Source organism: Arvicola amphibius, chromosome X (assembly GCF_903992535.2).
Source record: "Arvicola amphibius chromosome X, mArvAmp1.2, whole genome shotgun sequence".
NCBI lineage: Eukaryota > Metazoa > Chordata > Mammalia > Rodentia > Cricetidae > Arvicola > Arvicola amphibius.
In genome coordinates this window covers 14,220,592-14,241,725 of record NC_052065.1, presented here as the reverse complement: position 1 = coordinate 14,241,725, position 21,134 = coordinate 14,220,592, and the positions used below count along the sequence as shown (strand labels likewise).

General features: G+C 40.6%; 1 protein-coding gene across 2 annotated transcripts in view; it reads right to left on the bottom strand.

Annotated features, from left to right (window-relative positions):
- Arhgap6 (Rho GTPase activating protein 6) overlaps window positions 1-21,134 on the bottom strand; it is a 511,034-nt gene that overhangs the window by 255,873 nt on the left and 234,027 nt on the right. Inside the window, exon 1 of one of the 2 annotated variants that reach the window (XM_038316287.1) lies at window positions 2,496-2,718. The exons of the other annotated variant lie outside the window; for it this stretch is intronic. Coding sequence (XP_038172215.1) covers window positions 2,496-2,540 — 45 coding nt within the window. The 5' untranslated portion in view covers window positions 2,541-2,718. Of the gene's footprint in view, window positions 1-2,495; window positions 2,719-21,134 lie in introns of those variants that run through there. 2 annotated transcript variants of the gene reach the window in all.

Sequence of the window (21,134 nt, the reverse complement as noted above, 5' to 3'; positions counted from 1 at the left end):
AAACCACGGAGGGAACATTTTGAACAGGAACATAAGCTGCTATGATACATTCATTCTGCAGTGAAGATAAAGAAAAGCATCATTGTACCACACTTTGAAAAAGTAACTGATACCATAAATTTTCAATGCTCCCATCACTTATGCATTTTCTCAGTGATGTTTAGAGTGGACCTTAAGAGGTGAAAGAAGTGTCCGGGAAATTGTTCAAATACATAACACACAATAGACGCTCCACAAAAGGTTTTTTTTTTTTTTGAGTCAATAAATGACAAGCACTTATTTAGTATATGTAGTCTTGCTTTGGACAGGAAATACGACGCTCCAAAGAAAGAATATTAACTATTTATCCCTGGGTTTTATTTCAGGGGAGTGAAGAAGTACTAAAGACTCGGAGAGGGGAATTCTTCCCCAGGAAGAGCATAGTGCAGTCAAACCACATAGAGCAAAGCAAGTGGAATATTTGTGCTGAAGGACAAAACAAGTCCAGAATTATTAAAAACTCAAATCACTAAATCTTCAGCCCCGGAGGGTCTTGCTACTGTGAAAAGCAACAGGTTTTACTTTGAATTCCACCTACTATGCTGCTGAACACAATTGCCTCATCATTATAAAGGATATATATATTCAGAGCACCCAGGTGATTTCTTTCAGAAACGCTCTCTAAAATCTTCCCTTTCCCAGTCCTAATACAAAGCACATGTGCATGAAGGCCCAAATTAGTAGAAAGGGCTGTTTACCGTCAAATATTTAGAGCCTAAGAGGATATAGTACCATGAGCTTGACCATGAATTTATTATTTTAGGAGAGATAAATTAAAATGACAATATGAAATACTTGGGCTGTATTTATATATTTGTATATGGAAGTAATAGCCATTCATTAAATGGTCACGTAGGTTTTTAAGTAAGAAGCCAGTTATCACCTTTCCTCGGCCACCAGCACTCTAAGGAGGGGCTCAAAACGACCTGTAATTACAAACCGAAAGGCACCAGGACACAGCTTCTGGACAATATGTTGAAGGCAGATGATGAGAAAGCACAAATAGGACAGAATAGCAACCATTGCAGAAACCTGATTACCCTTAAGACTACTTTAAAAGGTCGCTCCCAGAGCCACCAGTGCCTCCGCAGAATCGAACAAGCATCAGTAACTGCGCAACGCTCACTTGACTTTTCTGGACAAACAGCTATGCTAAACAGAGAAAGAGCTGTTTCTTGTTCTTTGAAAATCAGCCTAGGAAAGAAACTTAACAGTTTCCTAGCTCACACCCTCACCTTTCCAGTGGAAAGAAGTAATAAGAGGTGCTCAATTTGCCTCAGTGGCCGGTCTAGAACCAACCCAGGCAGCTCCTGAACCTCTGAGCCTACCATTTCTGACTGCATCAAAGCCTTCCTTGAAATAAAAAAAAAATACAATTTTAATGTAGGGAGCAGATTGGGAGTATGCGAATTCCAGACAGCCTTTGCCTTACTATAAATATTGATTTTTTTCTTGTCAGCTCTTTGTCTTGTCTGTTTCTCTCCAGGTTTTTTTTTTTTCAAATTGGCAGTCAGAATGCTCAATCTCAACAGTGAAAAGCACGTCAGAGAAAGCCCAGTAAATTAGCAGACGACAGAACAACAGTGGCGTCGTATCTCAAAACTACACATCTCCAAAGTTGAAAATAAAAGGTCTAAAAGCTGCTGCCTATCCCCTCCTGACAGTATTCAGAAGTAGTGCTCATTGCTCAAAGATCTTTCTTTTTCCTCTTCTTTTCTTCTTTCTTTCTCTCTCTCTCAAAAAATGCTTAATCTAGAATTTTCTTTGGTTAGCCATTAAAGTGAAACGTGGACTCCTTCAAAGGACACAAGTTCCATGAGCTTTCCATATATTGCATATGCTAGGTGGGTACCTGCAGTGACAGCACAAAATAAGTCCCCAATAAATATCTGTGGGACATTGAAGTCAACAGAAAGAAGAGAGGTCGCCATGAGGTAAGGAAGGATCCAAAAGAGGACTTCCTGGTAACCCCTTGGATTAAGCAGATAATTGGCAACCTTCTGTCTCTGCACACTCCTAGGAAAATGTACAAACTCCTTCCAAGGAATAAACTCGGTGCACTTAAAGCTCCCTGCGACATTTCTCCAGCAACTCCGCTGGCCACACAGCCAGATTAGTGGATAGCCTTCACTTCTATCTACCTCAATTCTAGTCTTTCTATTATATCTGACCAAAAGCAGCAAGGTAGTGATGGGGTCCAGCCCCAGGGAGTGGACTCAGTGATCACTGCTCAAGTCAAGGGACACTGAGTGCACGGACGGCTTCATGCATGGATTTCGAGGAGCGTGGCTGAGTTCTGGAGCAGGTGGCCCTCCCGGGTGAGATACCTGGCACACCCAATTCCCCAGCCAAAAGACCTCTAGAGAGAGGATCCCATCACCTCCACACAGTCCCCCTTCTTCGCTATCCATGTGGCGCCCCCTTTTGTCTCCGTGCCTGCCGGGACACTCACTTACCGCGTAGTGCAGTCGCGGCTTCTCGCTGTAGGACGGGTCCCCCATGTCCCCGCCTGGAGGAGCAGCAGGCTCTCCTGCTCAGCCTAAAGTCACAGTGTCTCTCAGAGGTTCCCTTTACTTCACTGCCATCTCAGAGTAAGCTCTGGGCGTCAGCCCTGCTGTGCTCTGAGCGCACTGAGCCCGAGCTTGGCTCCGGGAGTCGCTGGCACGAAGTCCCGAGGCAGAGCCTGTGGGGACCGGGAGGAGGAGGCAGCGAGCAGGGGGAGGGCGAGGAGGAGGAGGGAGCGGCCAAGTCTGATGAGATGGGCGGGCATTTAATTCCTTCCGCTCCTGGCCAGTCCCTGCTGAGGCAGTGGCCGCTGCCAGCTGTTGGAGGCTGCAGCCACTGAGGTCGCCCAAGACAGGTGTCAGGTTGGCCAACGTCCCGCCTCCTAGTACTCGACTCCTCCCCGGCCCCCTAGTCCTGACATTCAAGGCTGGGGCTTCAACACCTGCGCAGAGAAGAGCTTAGGTTTCCAAGAGAAATTTTGATTAACTTTCAAAGAGCTGGGCGCCTGTTGCTAGAAGGCAATTCCCATCGGTCTCAAGGGAGTTGAAGGTTATGAAAAACCTTGATCTGAGTCTCAAAATGCTGGGACCCTCAGAGATCTCAGGCACGTGAGAAGTATCTAAGCAATACTGCCTCTGGGACCTGCTGAAGCTACGAGGATGATTTGGAGGCTGGACCAGAAAGGCTAAGGATGTTTGCACTAGACAGTGTAGGGAATCCCAAAGAAATAGTCGTAGAGAATTTGTTAGAACAGGAGTGTATTTCCACCCTGGCTGGATTTGAGCATGCACTGCAGGGTAAGGGGCAGCACCGAGCAAGGAGCTATCTGCTGTTTTGATTCTTAGGTGTCATCAGGGAAAACAGATCTGCAAAAATTTCGAAAGAAAAAAAGGAACACTACGGGCAAACACTGCCAGGCAAATCAACTCGTTTTTTTTTTTGTTTTTTTTTTTTTGTTTTTTTTTTTTTCCACACACTGGAACTGCACAATAACTCATACAATTGGTTTCTGCTCTAAAATCCCTCCATGGAAACCTGTCCTTTAAAACACCTCATTAAAAAAGTCACCAAGTTTCCTCAGAGAGAAATGCAGACAAGGCAGAAGGTGGGGGTAGAGTGGGGATAGAGTGGAGGCTCCAGACCCGTGAAATTCACTAACTCAGGCCCCAGATTGGTAGCTGTGATGAGGGGAATGGGCTTGGGGATGACTTAATGTTAGTTCTTCAGTGTCCTGTCTATTGAACTATAGAAACACTCTCTGCCAGATCTGTATTAGGGGCCAAGAGAGTAAAGTAGGTCATGGCCTTTGTCAAATTCATGTGGACAGGCTTGTTCACCAACAGACATATAATTATTTGAAAACAATTGGCAGCATATTCATAACAAACAGTGGAAATCGTGAGCACCAAGGTGCAGGAATCCTAGATAACTTCACAGTGGTCCAACTATTTGAAAAACTGGACAGTTATATTGAAACTGACTGCATGCGTGCCTTCTCATGCAAACGATTCACTTTGGTGCAGCGCTGGTGGTACAGTGGTGAGCATAGCTGCCTTCCACTCATGCATACATGGAAATCATTTAAATGACCGCACCACATGCAATTATGTTCATAATATTTTCAGGCATAGTTGCACACAATGGGACTACTCCAAACATTTATAAACTGGTGAAAAAAGTCATCTTCGGGATATGTGCACAGTAAAATAATGCTCAGAAATAGTCAGATATGATCCCGGGTAACAAACGTCAGAATAGCAATGATCAAGGTGGAGAATGGGGACTAGGAAGGAAGCAGAGAGCAATTTGTGTTCTGCGGTGCTAAAGACGGCCTGTGGTTTGACCTGTAAGACAGCTACTGGACCGTATTTTTGTGTAAACAGCCCTTGCACCATAGAGTTCAGCAGACTGGTGCCACTTACGCCCTGTACTGTGCGTATTTTACACTGCCATAAAGCATACAAAAGAAGCTTAAAGTCAAGCTTCTTCTCAAACAGAAATCTGCAGCCAGAATGTTGCCTATATTATGAGCAAGACATTCAGTTGTTTGCCTGTACCTCTCGTTCTCCCTGCAGTTTGCATTGCTCAAATCCCCTACGCCTTTGCTATAAAGATCGGACAGGCTCAACCCATTCACTTTAGAGGCTTCCCCGCTCAAACATGTCCAGGCAGGACTGGGAAAATAGCACACCAAAATTCTCTCCTTTTACTTTCATTCTTATCGGTTGCTGAAAAATAACCTTTAGAAGGAAGTCTTCAAAGAAAATCGAGAACTACTGCACACTTTGTAATCTTCCCCCCTTCAAAGACTCACAACTGCCACAGCCTAGGGAGGATGTGTGTATGAAAATGAGCTATGAGGTGGACTAACCATGATAGGCCCAGTTTAGGGACTTTTGCTCCACTGATTTCTACCCAGATGAACTCTCCAGCAGAATAAGATGGCTTAGCTTTGGGGCCACACAGTGAGGCTTGTTTCCAACAAGCAAACAAGATGAGCTCTGGCTTCAGGAATTTTTCTTTTGTCAATGCTTGGAGTTTCCATTAAGCACCTGTTTCTTTGAGGAATGCTACATTAACAATATACCTAAACAAGAAACATTGAGTTTCTCCTTGACAAAAACCCTTCACCAGAGTCTTTTGATCATTACTTTTGAGCAATTCACATTTTAAAACTTGGTTGTCCCCGAATTTGCTTGCATTATAGTCTTGAAAATGCAGCAATAGAAGAATTCACGCTTCCCAATCTGTGCCCTTACATTTTAGACAGGACTTTTGTCTTCTAGAATATTTCTTTCTAAAGTGCTATTAAGTTGCCATGAAATCAATGTGATGTCTCCGACACCCCATGGTAGAAGGGATTTTGTGGTATAGGACAAGGATTTAAGAAGATGAATGCTTTGTCCTCCAGCAAAGACACCTCATAAAAAAACATCATCTGTTCATTCAAATCTCAGCCCATGACTTGAAGGCGCAAGTCGCCAAACAGGACCTTAAAGATTGTACATAGTACTAAGAGGTCTGTGCACTTTGAAATAATTTAAATTCATCAATTATTTCTATTTAAGTACATTTATTTCCAGTTCCACTCTTGAATCTCCAGGTGTGTCTTCCCAAATCGTTCACTTTTCCAAACCCATTCAGTGCATCAATCCATACGCTTTGAGTGAGCTCAACTGCATCTTATGGTGCATGAGGCTTCAAAGTTCATATTCGATCATTTAGGATAATGGGGGATACTGCAGGAAACAAGAAACACAAGAACCTTTTCTGATGGGCTCAAACTTCTACCCACTCATTAGTTAAGGGCTGTGAGGCTAATATTCCCTTTTCTTCCGTTATTGTGGCACTAGAATGCAACCCAGGGCTTCATGCATGATGTGCAAGTACTCCCCCCCCCCCAAGCTATATCCCTAGGCCTGGTTCCACTTAAAAATAAACTTCTCTATATTTATAATTGTCCCCAGAGGCGACTCAAAAATAATCTCTGAGTTACTCTAACAGCATCATCGCCAAGAGAAAAGCGTGTGTGTGCCACGTTAATAGTAGAGCGCCGGTGCATTCCTGCTCCCAGACATGGTGGCACTATGAACACCGAATCTTGTCTCCCAGAACAATCGACGTAAAATGGAGTCTACCTGTCTATACACTAAGTTGCTATTTTCCATATTCAGTGAAAACTCAAGAGTGATTGCTTACCATTGCTCAGGAAAACCTTAATTACATTTGTGAAAGCAAATTAAACTGTGGAGTTTCGAAGGCACCAAGAACACACCGGAGAGTGCTTAGCTCCATGAATATTATTGCAATGGCTTATGGGATCTGCTTGAGCAGTGTTGACACTCCTCCATCCTATTATCCTCATAGCCCAGCCCTTTAAAGTAGTTTATCGTTTTGAAACAGAAAAGAGATCGCAATTTAGGGGCAACTGAACTAATTTTTACAGAACATTTCTGCATCTACCTTTCAGCCACGTTAAGGAATGGAGTGCTCCTAACTCCAGGTCCTGATCCCCTTCTATTCATAGCCACGGCCCCATCCTGAAGGAAAAGACATCTATTATTTTTTTATGATTTGTTTATTTTTATGTTACGTGTATAGGTGTTTTGGCTGCATGCATGTCTGTACAATATTTGCGTACAGGGCTTTTGGTGGCCAGAAGTTGTATGATACTCTGGAACTGGAGTTACGGGCAGTTGCTATTTGCCATGTGGGTACTGCAATACAAGTGTTCTCAACCATTGAGCCATCTCTCTAGTCCCAATAGTATCTTATTTTTGATTGATTTCATTTCCTGTCTTCCTTTTTTTTTCACCATAGTTCCTCAAATCCCATGTCACTGACTTTGGTGGACTCATAATTCTTTGTTGAGGAGCAGCCCTGTGTCCTATAGCATGTTTAGAAGTATCACTTATTTTTACCTCTAGATGCCAGTAGTATTTATTCTCCTCCAATTACAAAACCTGTCTCCAAGTAATGCCAAATGTTCCTTGGTGCAAGAGGATGCAAAATCATACTTGGTGGAAAGTAACCATATTTTAGAAAGCTAAGCACCCAAAATTGTTAGTCATTTCCTGACTTTATGTATACATAGACACATGCATAAATATGCTTTTATTACGTCCAGCCTCTTTTGGTCACTACTATATTTGAAAGTTCATCTGTATTGTTGAATGTCACTGTAGCTTGTCATTTCCATTGCTGTATGGTACTCCATTGCATGCGGTACCATGGTTTAGATTTATTTTACTGCTGATGAACATTTATGGTCATTCCAATATAGGACTAGTGAAAAATCACATACCTTGAGTATCTCTATACATATCCCCATGTGCACACATGCATGCCTTTTTACAGGGTAAGGAACTAGAAATAGAGCTGTAGGGCTATAAGCACGCCTGAGTTTAATGTTACTGGATAGTGCCCCACAGTTTCCCAAATGGATTGTATTAATTAAAAGCTTTATTTACTCTACCATATAAATAGACTGAACATAGTTTATATAAAGGCTGAGCATAGTTTAGATTTGACTCTCTTTTAGGCTTTCTCACAGAGCTACAAAAATTAAATTAAAGAACCAAATCCCAGGATAAAGAAGAAGAGCTAGGAAGTAGCTCCTTGCTCCTCCCCTTTTTCAATATCATGTCTCCTGTAATTAAAGGAGGGCCTTCCAGCTCTGCTGGAGCCCTGGCATCAACAATGTCATTGCTGATTTCAACCCACTCACAAGCAGGAACAAGTGAGAGACTTGGTATGCTTTAGGTGGAGGACATTTGATCTGGGAGAAGTTCAACCTGCTTGTGGGGGGTGGCAATCTCAAAGAGCAAATTGTAAACATATGTGCCTCTTCAGAATGACCAGGTTGCTCGATAGTCACAACTCCTTACTTCCCTTGCTAAATCCCTAGGAGGGATGCAAGGAAAGACAAAGGGCCCTTGTTCCTTTCTCCAACTCAGTTAAAGATATAACTCCCAGCCTGAAAGCAGATCTGGGATCAAGACTGGTGCCTGAAGAATTCCTAACAATCCCAAAGATATTGCCTGAAACTGCAATCACACAGGAGAGATTAGAGAGAGGGACATAGCTTTGGTATAGCCTCATGGTGCTGTCTGTGGTCTCAATCAACAGCATAAAGAATATCACACAGAGTTATGTATCAATTATGAACAGAAACACGATGACCTGAGAATGCACGGGAGAATGCAAGCAAGGGAGGATTGCGGTAAAGCAACTATTACGATAGGTTTCCATTAAGGTACCATTGGTTCTATTGTACTTGCTATCTGATGTGTTCACCGAAGAACTGCTACTCAGTAGTGCCAAGGATCCCGGGAGAATGCCCTTTAAAAGAACCCACAAAGAGATGGTTCTAAAATAAATGTTCTATTCAAGGGTCATTAATCAAAAAAGGAGAGGACCCAATCCCTCCAGCTATGACTTTCCAAACTGCTGCTTGAGACTCAAGAAATGACTTGGCCAATTCACTCTTGAACTAACAGCAACTTCAATTAACTGACTATGAGGTGCACAAGACTGTGTCTGCCAACACCTATCATGGAGAGGGGAGGGACTCATGAGGGCCAAACCCTCCTTGAGGATCTATAGGCAGTTAATGGCTTCTGGAAGAGGGAGAGATATTTTCTTTAGGGGCATAGTCACTGATAAGTTTTCCATGCTCTTTTACTTATTTTTCTTCTCCTATAAAATTTTAGTTTTTAAATTGTAATATAATTATATCAATTGCCCCCTTTGCTTTCTTACCTCCAAAACCTATGGTGTAGCACCCCTTGCACATTCTCAAAACCATGGCTTGTCTCTCTTTAATTGCTTATCATTATTATTCCTAGATGCATAAATATAACCAGCTCAGTCTTGGTAATATTACTTATATGCACATTCCTGAATAATTAGAATTGGATAACCAGCTGGTGTGCTCTTCCCTGGAGAAGATTATTTCTCTTACACTCAGCTTCCCTCTACTGTGTTATCATGCTCTTTTAAATAATACTTCACCCACACTCAAATTAAAAAAACGCTAATTAAGACGGTTAGGTTACCAATAAGAAGAAGAGAAGGAGGAAGAAGAAGAGGAAGAGGAAGAAGAGAATAAAAGAATATCCAATAGCAAGAAAAAACAGATAAGAAAGTAGAAGTAGAAAGACAAACAAACAAAGAAAAAAGAAGTGGGAATGGGAGGAGGGAACAGAAGGGTGAATATGATTAAAACGTTTTAAGTACTTCCTCAAAAAGTCATAATGAAACCTGCCCTTATATACAACTAATATAAGCTGATGAAAAGAAAAATGACCTTTTATTTATAGCCACAATCAAGGGTATTATATTCCTTTCTATAATCCTAAACTTTCTTTATCTTCATGGTGGCTCAAGCGCCAAACTGCAGAATTTCCGAGACTGTGACACCACTACAATAGAATGATTATTCCAAATAATATATTGATTTCACTGTCTATTGAGCACCTAAATCAGGGGTTCTGTGGAAGCAACAAATAGAATCTTCATTATATTGATGTGAGGAAAACATGATTACTTTCACTTTATTCAAGAGGAGAGCTGTTGTACACACCTATTATATGGTGCAGTTGAAATGTAAATAGAAATTTGAACATAAAGCAATTTTCACAGTAATCAAGGAGGTTTCAACATAATCGTCATATTTTATGATTAATTATACTCATCCATTTATTTACGAGTATCTCTCTCCATATCTCTTTGGTCAGCAATTCCCAGCTGAAGATGATTTTGTTCACAAGGGGACAGTTGGCAATGCCTAGAGCTACCATGGCCTATTACAACTTGGAAGAAATGCCGAATAGAAGATAACTCTCATCATAAGAATGATCTGACCCATAATACTAAGAGTACTGAGGTTGCAACATCTTTAGTAGCCATAGGAAAGTCACTCTTTAAGAATTTCTACGTAAGAGTAATATATCTCCTATTGAAAACATTGTCCCTGCTAGTAAAGTATACATATTGTATCACCAAAGGATAAATATACACATTGCAAAAGATCGTAGCTAAGATGACACCAGGAACCATACAACATGGCAGGCTGTTGGAATGTCAGTAGATTGGTTGGCCATTTGTGGCATCCTTTTATAGCACTTGGTTTTTTTTTCTCCAAATAAACAAATTTTGTAACCTCAAAAATGCCTTAGTTTCTAGGCACAGCAGTAATACAACGGGTGACCCTGTGTTACTGTGGTGACTATAGTTTTCAAAACATTTTCACATGCAATGGTACTCCCCTAATAAATCTATCTTGTGATAGATCCATTTTTATGTTAACAAGGAGAACATATGAGGCCAACATTAAAATTTTGTTGTCAGGCATCTAATAAAACGAAGAGAATGAAACAAAATGCCCCTCTCCTGCCAAGACACTTAACCTATCTGGAGCCCATTAATCCAACAAATACCATGAGCCAGAGCATTCCAGAATCCTGAGGAATGTTTAACACACAAGGTCAGAACACCAACAGTTTAGCAGCTTCTTGCCTTGTAGTACAACAAAAACCAAACAAAGGAAACAAAGATTTCTTAAATTCTTTTCTTGGGGACCACATTTTATGAGCATGGATCTCAACTGAAGCGAATTAGTAGACAGCCCCGGGGCACCCTTGGTAATAAGGAGAAGCAGCTAGGGTTGCTGCAACCTGAAAGCAGGGAGAAATGCTACGGACATCTAATGTGCAGAGGCCAGGAATGTTGTTCACTATCGTATTGTGAATACACGAGACAGCTTCACATACAGCAAAAGGTGGTCTGGCCACAAATGTCCATAGCACAGAGGTTGAGAAATTCTAGTTTATATAAAAATTGTTCTGGTAAAGGGAATTAAGCAGGATCTACACTAGAATTTTTTTCTTTATTTTCATTTTGGTTGCCATCTTTCTCTGCATACACACACAGTACAGATGAAAAAAATATTACATAAGTATATAAAAATTTTATTCCTTATCAGCAGAAGATGATACAAGAAGAAAGGGTCCAAGCATAAATGGCTAATTAGTAATCAAAAGAATGATCTTGAGAGCTACGGGCATCAGCACACATTTGAACGTAGGTTTTTAAATTATTGGGAAGAAAGTCCTGAAAACACACTGATCAGAATCGCTTTAAGCACCAGCTCAGAACTGACATTTTAAACAAGATCTCTATGTACAACAGAATTCGAGAATCACAGAAATAGTCAGGAGATGCAGAAAACGATGCTTACAATGGCTTGTCCTTGGTCAAGAGATTTGCGCAAGGTCAAACAGGAAATATGAGACAATACCGGAAGCTATCCTAAGCCCTAAATATCATATTTTAAAAGATGCAAAAATATACCTAGGTATATGACTAAACAGGAAGAATCAGATAACACCGATAGCTACTGAAAAAGAATGAACATTACATTTTACCCAGTTCAGTAGAACTCTGGGTCTCCGGAATAATTGGCTTCATTTTCCTGCGACGTCATCAAGTTTTCTGCCTGTCTTCAGGGCACAGGAATTCTTCAAAGATCTCAAGACATGTTATTTTTCTTTTTCACAAACAAAGAATTTTTTTATACTAACAGGTTAAAAAGTGGCAATGTATGTATGAAATTGACCAGTCCTTACGATTTTCCAAAGGGAAACCCCTGCTAGCATCGACTAAAGAGTCTTCTTACCCAGAAAGTGATATTTTCCCCCTGATTTTGGAAAATTAAAAATAATCCACCACTGGTTCATTGTTGTTGATGGGAAAGCATTAGCTTTGGAACAAAAGCAAGCTGTTTTGTACATCATAACAGATACTGCAACAACTTTCAAGCTCTCTGTTTTCACCCCTGTAAGTACCATCGCTGCACTGCAATGATTAAAAAGGACAGAAGAGAGTTAATCTGTAAAAGTTGAAGAAGGACATGAAGACAATGGTGAAAGATCTGAAGGGATGTTATGTGTAAGAAAGGAAAGGCTTTGTTCATTTTTCTAGAGAAGTTTGGACTAAAACCGAGGGTGGAAATTATGAAGACGCAGATTTTGGCTATAGATAAGAAAGAAATCTTTGTGTCTGCACTATCAATTCTAAGTGGATAACTAAGAGAAATGAAAAGGCATATCCACATAAGAGCTTGTACAAGAATTGTCATAGCAGAAATATTCACAATAGTCAGAACAACTCAAACGTTCATCAGCTGATGAATAGACAAAATCTGTCTACTCGATAGGTTACTTGACCATAAAAGGCCAAGTGTAGTTACATTATGTAATCTGAATTCACCTTGAGATATTGATGGTGACTGAAAGAAGCCCATCAGAAAAGATCACATACTGTATGATTCTATTTCTATGAAATATGCAAACAAGTAAATGAACACAGACCAAGAGTTCATTTGTGGCTGCTGAGAACTAGGCACTCGAGTGGTTAATAAGTTAATAAGATCAAACGTATCATGCTTCTCTCAGTGCTCGTAAAAATGTTATAAAATGGACTGAAGAGATTCTTGTTTCCTTTAACTGAGTGAGCTGTGTGGCCTATGAATTCTACGGAAGGAAGGAAAGAAGGTGGGCAGAGAGAAGGAAGGCAGGATGGGCTGTTATCTTTTTTCCCTGGTAATATTTAAACTGAGCTTGGAAGCCCTGTAGCTGGAGATATTGCACTACACCACAATTTCCCTATAGGCTGGCCAGCTTTAAGATCTCTCAATGCTTTACCCATTCCCTGTTTTTCTACCCAACCTGAGGGGCCTAAGGCTGAAGACTGGCTTCTGTTTTTTCACTGAGGCCTTTCTTTCATTGACTCTTCCCGTGATAACTGAAGGCAAGAGCTCTGTGTTTGTCTTACTTATGTGATTGCTTATTGACTTAGGTAGAGTTCCCCAGAAATACGAGAGGACAATGACTGACATGAGGGTGATTTTCAAAGAATGTGTTCCCCAGAGAAACTTGTAAGGATAGATATAGGGCTGGGAAATGGAAGAAGTCAATTCCGGGAACAGTGTCTAGTGTTATCCCAGCCTCGGTCTGCCTCTGACGGGAGAGGTCTGGAGTAGAAAGAAATCCCAGAGTTTGTTCCTCTTTAAGCCAAGGGACCTCTGACTTCATAGTTTTCCTCCCACCAGGCATGATCTACGGGATGTCCCAGGATGACAGAAACTCCCAGGAATTTCCTGTTCCTTGTGGGTACAGAAAAACTGCTCCAGAACCAATAGGAAATCCTTTGGAGACATTCAGGAGTTGCTCATTAGAAGCTAAGGAATGACACAGAGAATTGGGGTGTGTGTGTGTTGGGGGGGGGTGTTGTGTTTATTTCTCAGGGCATATATGTGTGTGGTGAAACAGGCACATATGTGCATGTGTGTGTAGAAGCCAGAGGTCACTAACATCCCCTGTCTTCCTGACTCACCCGCTAACTTGGTTTTTGACACAGGGTCTTTGGCTAATCCTGTAGCTCACCAGTTTGGCTAAGTGCTAGCCAAAGAACTCTGATGATCTGACTGTCTCTGCCTCCCCAGCAGCAGAATTGCAGACATACACAGGAAAACCTGTTTTTTTTTTTACATGGGTGCTGGGTACTTGAACTCAGGTCTTTATGCTCATACATCAAAACCAATGTATAAAGGAAGGAAGGAGTTGGTTCAAATAAAAAGATCTGAGATGTTCTGAGCAGAACTCCAAAAAGAATCAGTACAACATGGCCTGAAATATTTAAGCTGTTCAAAAAAAAAAAGGAAACTAGAAAAGTTGTTTAGTATTCTGGGTCTATACTAGGCTCTGAACATGGTAGAAGCTCGAAGCATCTAGATACATTTTCAGATTCTGTGGCTCGAGCTCCTCAGGCACGGCCTCTGCATTTCTGCCATCCTTGATGATGAATGCTTTATCTGGCATCTTTGCCCACATCACACTTGTTCCATTTCAGAGGCTGGAAATCTTCTGAAGTATCAGAGCTGCTGGCTCACACTGCAGGCATTTCTCAACAGCTTCATCCACCTTATGTACCATCTCACCACTTAGTTTAAGGTCAGACGGATTCCAAGGCTGCAAACCCATGAAAACACCTATGACTGGCTTGAGTTCTCCCGAATTAACACAAATTGGCCTAATATACTGACCATTCTACCACGCACACAAAGCCTCTCTGATTCATCCGTTTCTCAATCATCACCTTTGGGGAGTACTGAGAATTTAACTGAGAGCTTCAAGCATTCCAGGCAAGCACTCCACCAGTGAGCGATATTCCTGGCCTAACAATATTTTGGTAGTGTTTAAGATTGTGTTTGCCGTATGTATATCTAGAAACTCCCACACATTTCCTGCTCCTTTTGTGTACAGGAAAACTGTTTCAGAATATCATAGGACATCCTTTTCTAAAGTTCAAATGCTATGCACAGAAGTTGCACAATGACACAGAAGCAGAATTGGTGGGTGTGGTGGGGGTGTGGGGATATGGTATACGTTGTATAGGTACAGATGGGCCTTGATTTCCAATGGTGTGAACGTGCCATCTTCCCACTTCATTATGCTTCAAAAGTGAACAGGGATGACACCAATAGCCATGCCAGTGTGGACTGGGGAAAGCTTATGAGACCTCTACCCTACATGAAGAATTACGCATAACTAAGGAATGCTGAGAGTAGAAGAAATAGTCTTCCTCAGGGAAGAGTATCCCAATTGGTTGTGCAGTGCCAAATGGTCAGCCCTGAAAGCGTACATATAAGAAGCATTATACAGACTGAACGGGTTGTACTTAGGAGTGAGGGAGTGCGGGGGGGGGGGCTGTTCATGTAATAACAATTAGTGGAAAAAGAGGCCATGCATTTGAGAGAGGGCAAGGAGGGGGATGTGGAAAGGTTTGGAGAAAGGAAAAGGAAGGATAAGTAATATAATTATATTATAATTTCAAAAATAAAAGTGATATTCATTAAGTAGAAATGACCCATTCCACTTCAAAGTTTTTTACCTTAACTTGAAATATATAGTACAAAAAATTCGGAAAGCCAACAGCAGCCAGCAACAGCTCCTGGTCAGTCTTGTGCTCATGGAAAAAACACATAATACTGCACAGTGTAGCATGCTAATTAGCTACAGGAGCTAGCAGGTTAAGGATATTGGATGCATAAATGCATATTTGACTTGTGACATTTTCAATCTCTGATGGGTTTATTGGGATGTGTCCTCATTATAATTCAAGGAATAATATAACTTTATATATTTAAAACACTTTCAGGTAATATAAGTACTCTCTAGAAGACCTTTTATTAGAAGCATGTACCTTCTCACAATATGCATAACAGCATCTTTACCCTGAAAATGGTTCTGTCAACAATCTTGACAGGTTTTTCTGAGAAAATCTCAATTTTTTACAAGCTGTTTCTACCTTCTGTTACTCCTTTCTGCATGTTTTCTCTTTCTTATGTCCCATGAGGCTATCACACAAGACAAGGTTTAAGCAGAAATGCGGTAAATAGCAGATGGATGGAGTAAATGAAAAATCAAAGACAGGAGGGAGTAAAAAGAAAAAGAGCTCCCAGAAGCTCTTGACGCATATTTGAGTGGTAAGGAGTGAGCCAGAGGGCTTTGCTCCAGAGCCTGCTTTTGTTTGTATCTCTGAAAGTGCACGAGTTGAAATTCCATAAATAGAGGAGCTTCTGTACCACGTCCTATTGCTAATATTTTCTTTTCCTCTGACGTCTGTCCTCAGCTTTTCAGTTCATGGTGAGTGCTTAATAAATGCATGACGACTAGTGTTGGAAAGTGTCACAGGCACCAAAAGCATTTGAGAGAAACCTAGGAAAATACCAAAGAGGGGAAAAATCATCATTCAATAAATTCTCCTAAACTTAAAAGGGCAAGGATGTTGCTTTTCAAAAGGGAGTCTCTGAAAGGACAAACTTGCGAGGAGATGTTTGTCTCAAATTTAGCACAGGAATGAATTCATTTTTCAAACGGTTTGTGAAAAATCAAAGAACTGTTATTACATGATGTGTGAAAAGTATTTGAAATTCAGATTCTTGCCCCTGTAAATAAAGACTTCTTAGAGCACAATCCCATCCAGTTAAGTATTTGTGTATATTACTTTCTCCTTAAACTGGGAATGCTGAGCAGCTGTTACAGGGAGTCACTGAATATCCCCGAAAACACACAGGGTCTAGCCCTTCACCGACAATGTTCACTGACCCTTAGATTTAAAAAGTAAAATGGCACTATCTTTCTCTCTTTTTCATACTTTGAGCTTTCATCTTCTCCCTCGGGGACTTTACAAATCCCAAGAAAAGATTCTCTCTTCCATATAGTCATTTCTTTGAACGTCCTAATTGTTTATATCAGACTTAATCAAAGAAAGCACCTCAAGCCCCATTTCTTCCCAAACAATACAAACTGCAAGCATATAACCAACAACACAAAACAACCATTTAATTGCTCCTTTGTTGTATTTATGTTTCTAATCTCAATCATTTGACAAAGTCTTCTCACTGGATGGTGTTTTAAGCTTTGTTCGTGCCCTTTTTGTTCCTTGAAACTCATTCTACTTTGGAACACATGTTGGTACCTTGGTCTTGAACCAAGCTTGCTACTTATTTCTGCTGGACTGAAGTACAATGAGCCATGTGCTTTGAGACTAGAAAAGCAGAAGATTGGAAACCACACATATCCTCACTTAGTCCCCAGAGTCCTATGATTCTACCTTGTCATTTAAACCCTAGGACACTTAGAAGAATCAAAGTCATTTTCTAAACTGCATTTTTATGGCATAAAGCTTTCTAATAGACTGCGACTTTAGAGGAAGCTCACACACATATAATGTATATGTGTATATACATACCTATACATATATATGTATGTATGTTCAAAAGTTCAGACTAGTCAAGATTCTGGGGGCTATTCAGAAATCCAGCTCACTTTCCATAACTAACTCGGTGTACACAGCATCCTCACTATGCTCTGAATATTCCACGATGCAACCATGCAACTTCTTGGTTTTTTATACTCTGCAATTTAAGATCCCACATTAAACAAGATTCCTTGTTTACAAAAAGAGATTTCTCTGCGTTGTATGCCCTTCTTCCTCCATTGCATCCTTCAACTCTCTTCCCTTCCACATCTTCCATTTCCCATTGGCTACCAAAACTCCTAATAGCTTCTCTGGAGTTCCTAGAGGCCAATTCCTGACTCGCATTACCATGCTCCTAAAAGAGTCTCTGCAGCCTTCCTACTGGCATCTCTGCTAAAATAGTTATTTGTTTTGTTTGATATATCTTTCCAAACAATGTTCTCCTCAAAAACAGAACTGTCTCATTAATAATCTTTTATCCAGAAGTCTGATCCCCTTCCTACTGTATAGTAATAGCTTGAATAATCTTTGTTGAACACTTTTCTTAACTATGACTACAGAAGATTAGAACAAATGCCATGAGCATTTACAGCTCCAACAAATCTATAATGAATCTGGACCACAATTAACTGCAGCTACAGCAATCGTTCCTTGGAGTAGCCTGGTGATGATTACAACAGAAGCATTCCTTGGGCCCAGACTTGATGAACACACATATGGTTTGATCATTACAGATAGCTAGCAACTCTCTTTCAGACATTGGGATGTGGTGTTTCATAAGAAAAATCTTCTAAAATCAGAATTATGTCCCTTCAGAAGTAATGAAGCACTTATTCAAAAAATGAAATCACAGGGCCTTTATTATCACAAGGCACCATTTTTGGTTATGAAATGTGTTAAAGGGTCTCCCACAAAGGAATTCAATGGGTGCTACTTCTCACTTGCATGCTAATCTCTTCAGAGTTCAGACTCCTTAATTTGACTGCCCACTGAAAATTATAATCTATGAAACGCCTTTCCAAAGGGCACTTGATAAACCTGAGTTCTGGTATTTGTCTTTTGGTATTTGTGAGCCCCATTTGTACAATCTGCCCTATACAACTCTGTCATCAAAAATTAAAATGTAAATCTCTACAATCCACCAACAGGCAGAGTAACTTAAGATAACATTATCCAAATGCTCTGGTCCACAAAACAAGAATTTCACTTAGCCGTAGAGCATAAGAACTTGGCAATTGGATCATTGTTCCAATAGCCTCAATTCCACCAAATCCATTCTATTTTAAGGACCATGAGGGAAAGAAAAGGAACCTGGATACAATTTTTCTAATAAGATGTCCATGGAAACAACAGTAACCCGAACACTGTGACCTAAGCAGCTGAATAGCTATCACTTAACCCTCTACTACTAGAGCTCAGTATTCATAAAACTATACACCATGCTGTTTGCTACTAAAGCAATTGGATTTCTTTGAATACATGGTTCTTTGAGGTGCTATAACTGATCGGAGAAGCTGAATGAAGTTCATAAATCTGAGAGTCTAGGAAACAACTGCAGTTTCTTCTTATCACTTTTCAGTGATAAGAAGCTTAAGGGATAGCAATTCTAAAAACATCATGCATGTCTTCATATACACATTATATATGCATATGTATATATGTGTGTGTATGCGTGTATACATATACACATGCTGTATGCATATATATATAAGGTGTGAATGAATTCATGTGTAATATAAAGATAGTCTCAGTAAGAAAATTGTGTTGTTTTTAAATGAAAGATTTTGAAAAATCAAAATATATATATATATATATATATATACACACACAAACTTTTATATTGTAGTTTATGGCCATGTTATTTTTAAGAATGGCCATCAATCACTCTAATTCCTGGGTTATTGCATTCCTCGTATTCATTTTTAGAATTTAATGTAGTTCTTTCTTTTATAATTCCTAACTTGCATCCATGGGAGGAGATAAATTTAACTAAATATGTCAGCCAATTATATGAGCAACTCTTTTTAAACTCCACGCCATTTCTTCTGGCCTTCTCCTTAAAAAAAAAAAATCCTGCCTCAGATTTTTCCTTGGGGAGTAATAACACTTAAATCCTTTTGTAAAATCTAAAACTGACTTTTTTTTTTTTTGAGAAGCACACACATTCTATTTGGACTCCCACAAAAGACTGGGCAATCAGCCAAAATTCAAGTGTGCAATTGAGGCAGACAACATTCTGTGTATAAACAGCTCCCCCAGTCTCCACTATCTCTGGAAAACTTCACCAAATTAAGACTAAACAGAAGTAGAAAGATGATATCCTTACAAATTTCCTTCTCGGGCTCAATCAGCCCCACCATGCAGCTCTTCGTTGAGTCTTCAGTGTCTCCTTTGGGCTAGCAAGCCTAGAGGCATGATGTGTGCTCAGGTCATTCATCACCTGGAGTTAGGACTCCATCTTCTTAGGTTTGCCCATGATGGATACTTGAGGTGGGAAGACCTGGTCTTCCATACTTAAAATGGTGGAGACAATCTAATGCAAATAAATATTCTATTTGCCAAAACACAGTCCCAAGCACAGGTCCAGGCCTATTGTGTTGTATAGCTCTACACGGTTATTTTATGAGGTATATGCCAGAAGCCACATTCGTAGTAAACTGGCTGAGTGAAGTGCTACTCGATCTCCGTCATTATAAAGATGGATGGTCTGTTGGGAGGTGGTGGTGCACGCCTTTAATCCAAGCGCTCAGGAGGCAGTGGATCTCTGTGAGTTCGAGGCCAGCCTTGTCTACAGAGTTAGATCCAGGACTATTAGGGCTGATACACAGAAAAACCCGTCTCAAAAATCAGAGAGAGAGAGAGAGAGAGAGAGAGAGAGAGAGAGAGAGAGAGAGAGAGAGAGAGAGAGAGAGAGAGAGAGAGAGAGAGAGAGAGAGAAAGAGAGAGAGAAATGTAAAAAGGAAAAAGAAAGATGGGAGTGCTTTTCCCTGCCTTTAGTTCTGTATTTAAAGCTTTATTGCAAAATATTATACAAGCAGATAAGTGCTCAAGTAATAAGTGCACATATCAATGTATTTTCCTCAAGTACCCACCACTGTCCATTGTCCTTCTGAGTCATGAAGGTCTCTTCCCATTCTTAATCCCCAAATGTTACCATGTCCTGATTTACAGTCCCATTGGTTTGCTGGTCTGACTCTGAGCTTCAGTTCAATAGAATCACACTGTACACAGTAGACAATTTTCTTACCAAGGCCTTATTTCATCCAGACTACATGTTGTGGCATATACTCATCCTTCATATTTGCTGCTGAGAAGTATTCCATTGCAGGAGTAAAACATATCTCTTTTTATTTCCGCCTGTTAGTACATATCGTGTTGTTACCAGTTTGGGATGAACGTTCTAGCACATGCCTTTTGATGAGCATTTGCAGCATTTCTGTTGGATGGATAGCTGAGAGTGGAGACATTCCTCTACAGAGAATCCCAATATACCTCCTTAGTAGGTACTGACCAACAGATTTCCATATCGTTATACCGACCTACACAGCTACCAACATACGCACATATAATAAATAAACACAAATAAGTAAAGATGTAAATAGTGAAGAACATTTTGAGCAAAAATGACATCAGATTTTTTGTTGTTGTTTTGTTTTGATTTATTTTATTAAACATATTCTTTTCTTATACAATGTAATCTGTTGAATGTTTTTATGTAAGTTTATTTTTTTATTAGTGTTTACAATGTATTTCTGCCTCCTCCCCGCCTCCCATTTCCCTCCCTCTTCCCCTTCCCCCACTCCCCTCCCCCTCCTTCTCCAGTTCGAAGAGCAGTAAGGGTTCCCTGCCCTGTGGGAAGACCAGGGTCCTCCCCCCTCCATCCAGGTCTAGGAAGGTGAACATCCAAACTGGCTAGCCCCCCCCCCCCAAACCAGTACATGCAGTATAATCAAAACCCAGAGCCATTGTCCTTGGCTTCTCAGCAGCCCTCATTGTCAGCCACGTTCAGGGAGTCCGGTTTTATCCCCTGCTTTTTCAGTCCCAGTCCAGCTGGCCTTGGTGAGCTCCCATTAGATCAGCCCCACTGTCTCAGTGGGTGGGTGCACCCCTCGCGGTCCTGACTTCCTTGCTCATGTTCTCCCTCCTTCTGTTCCTCATGTTTTATACTTGAAAGACAGTTTAAAAACAGCAACATTAGAGTAGGAGTATATAGGCAAAAGGTGAAAGTGGCCAACATCTTCAGTAGAGTATTGCAAAACCAGTAC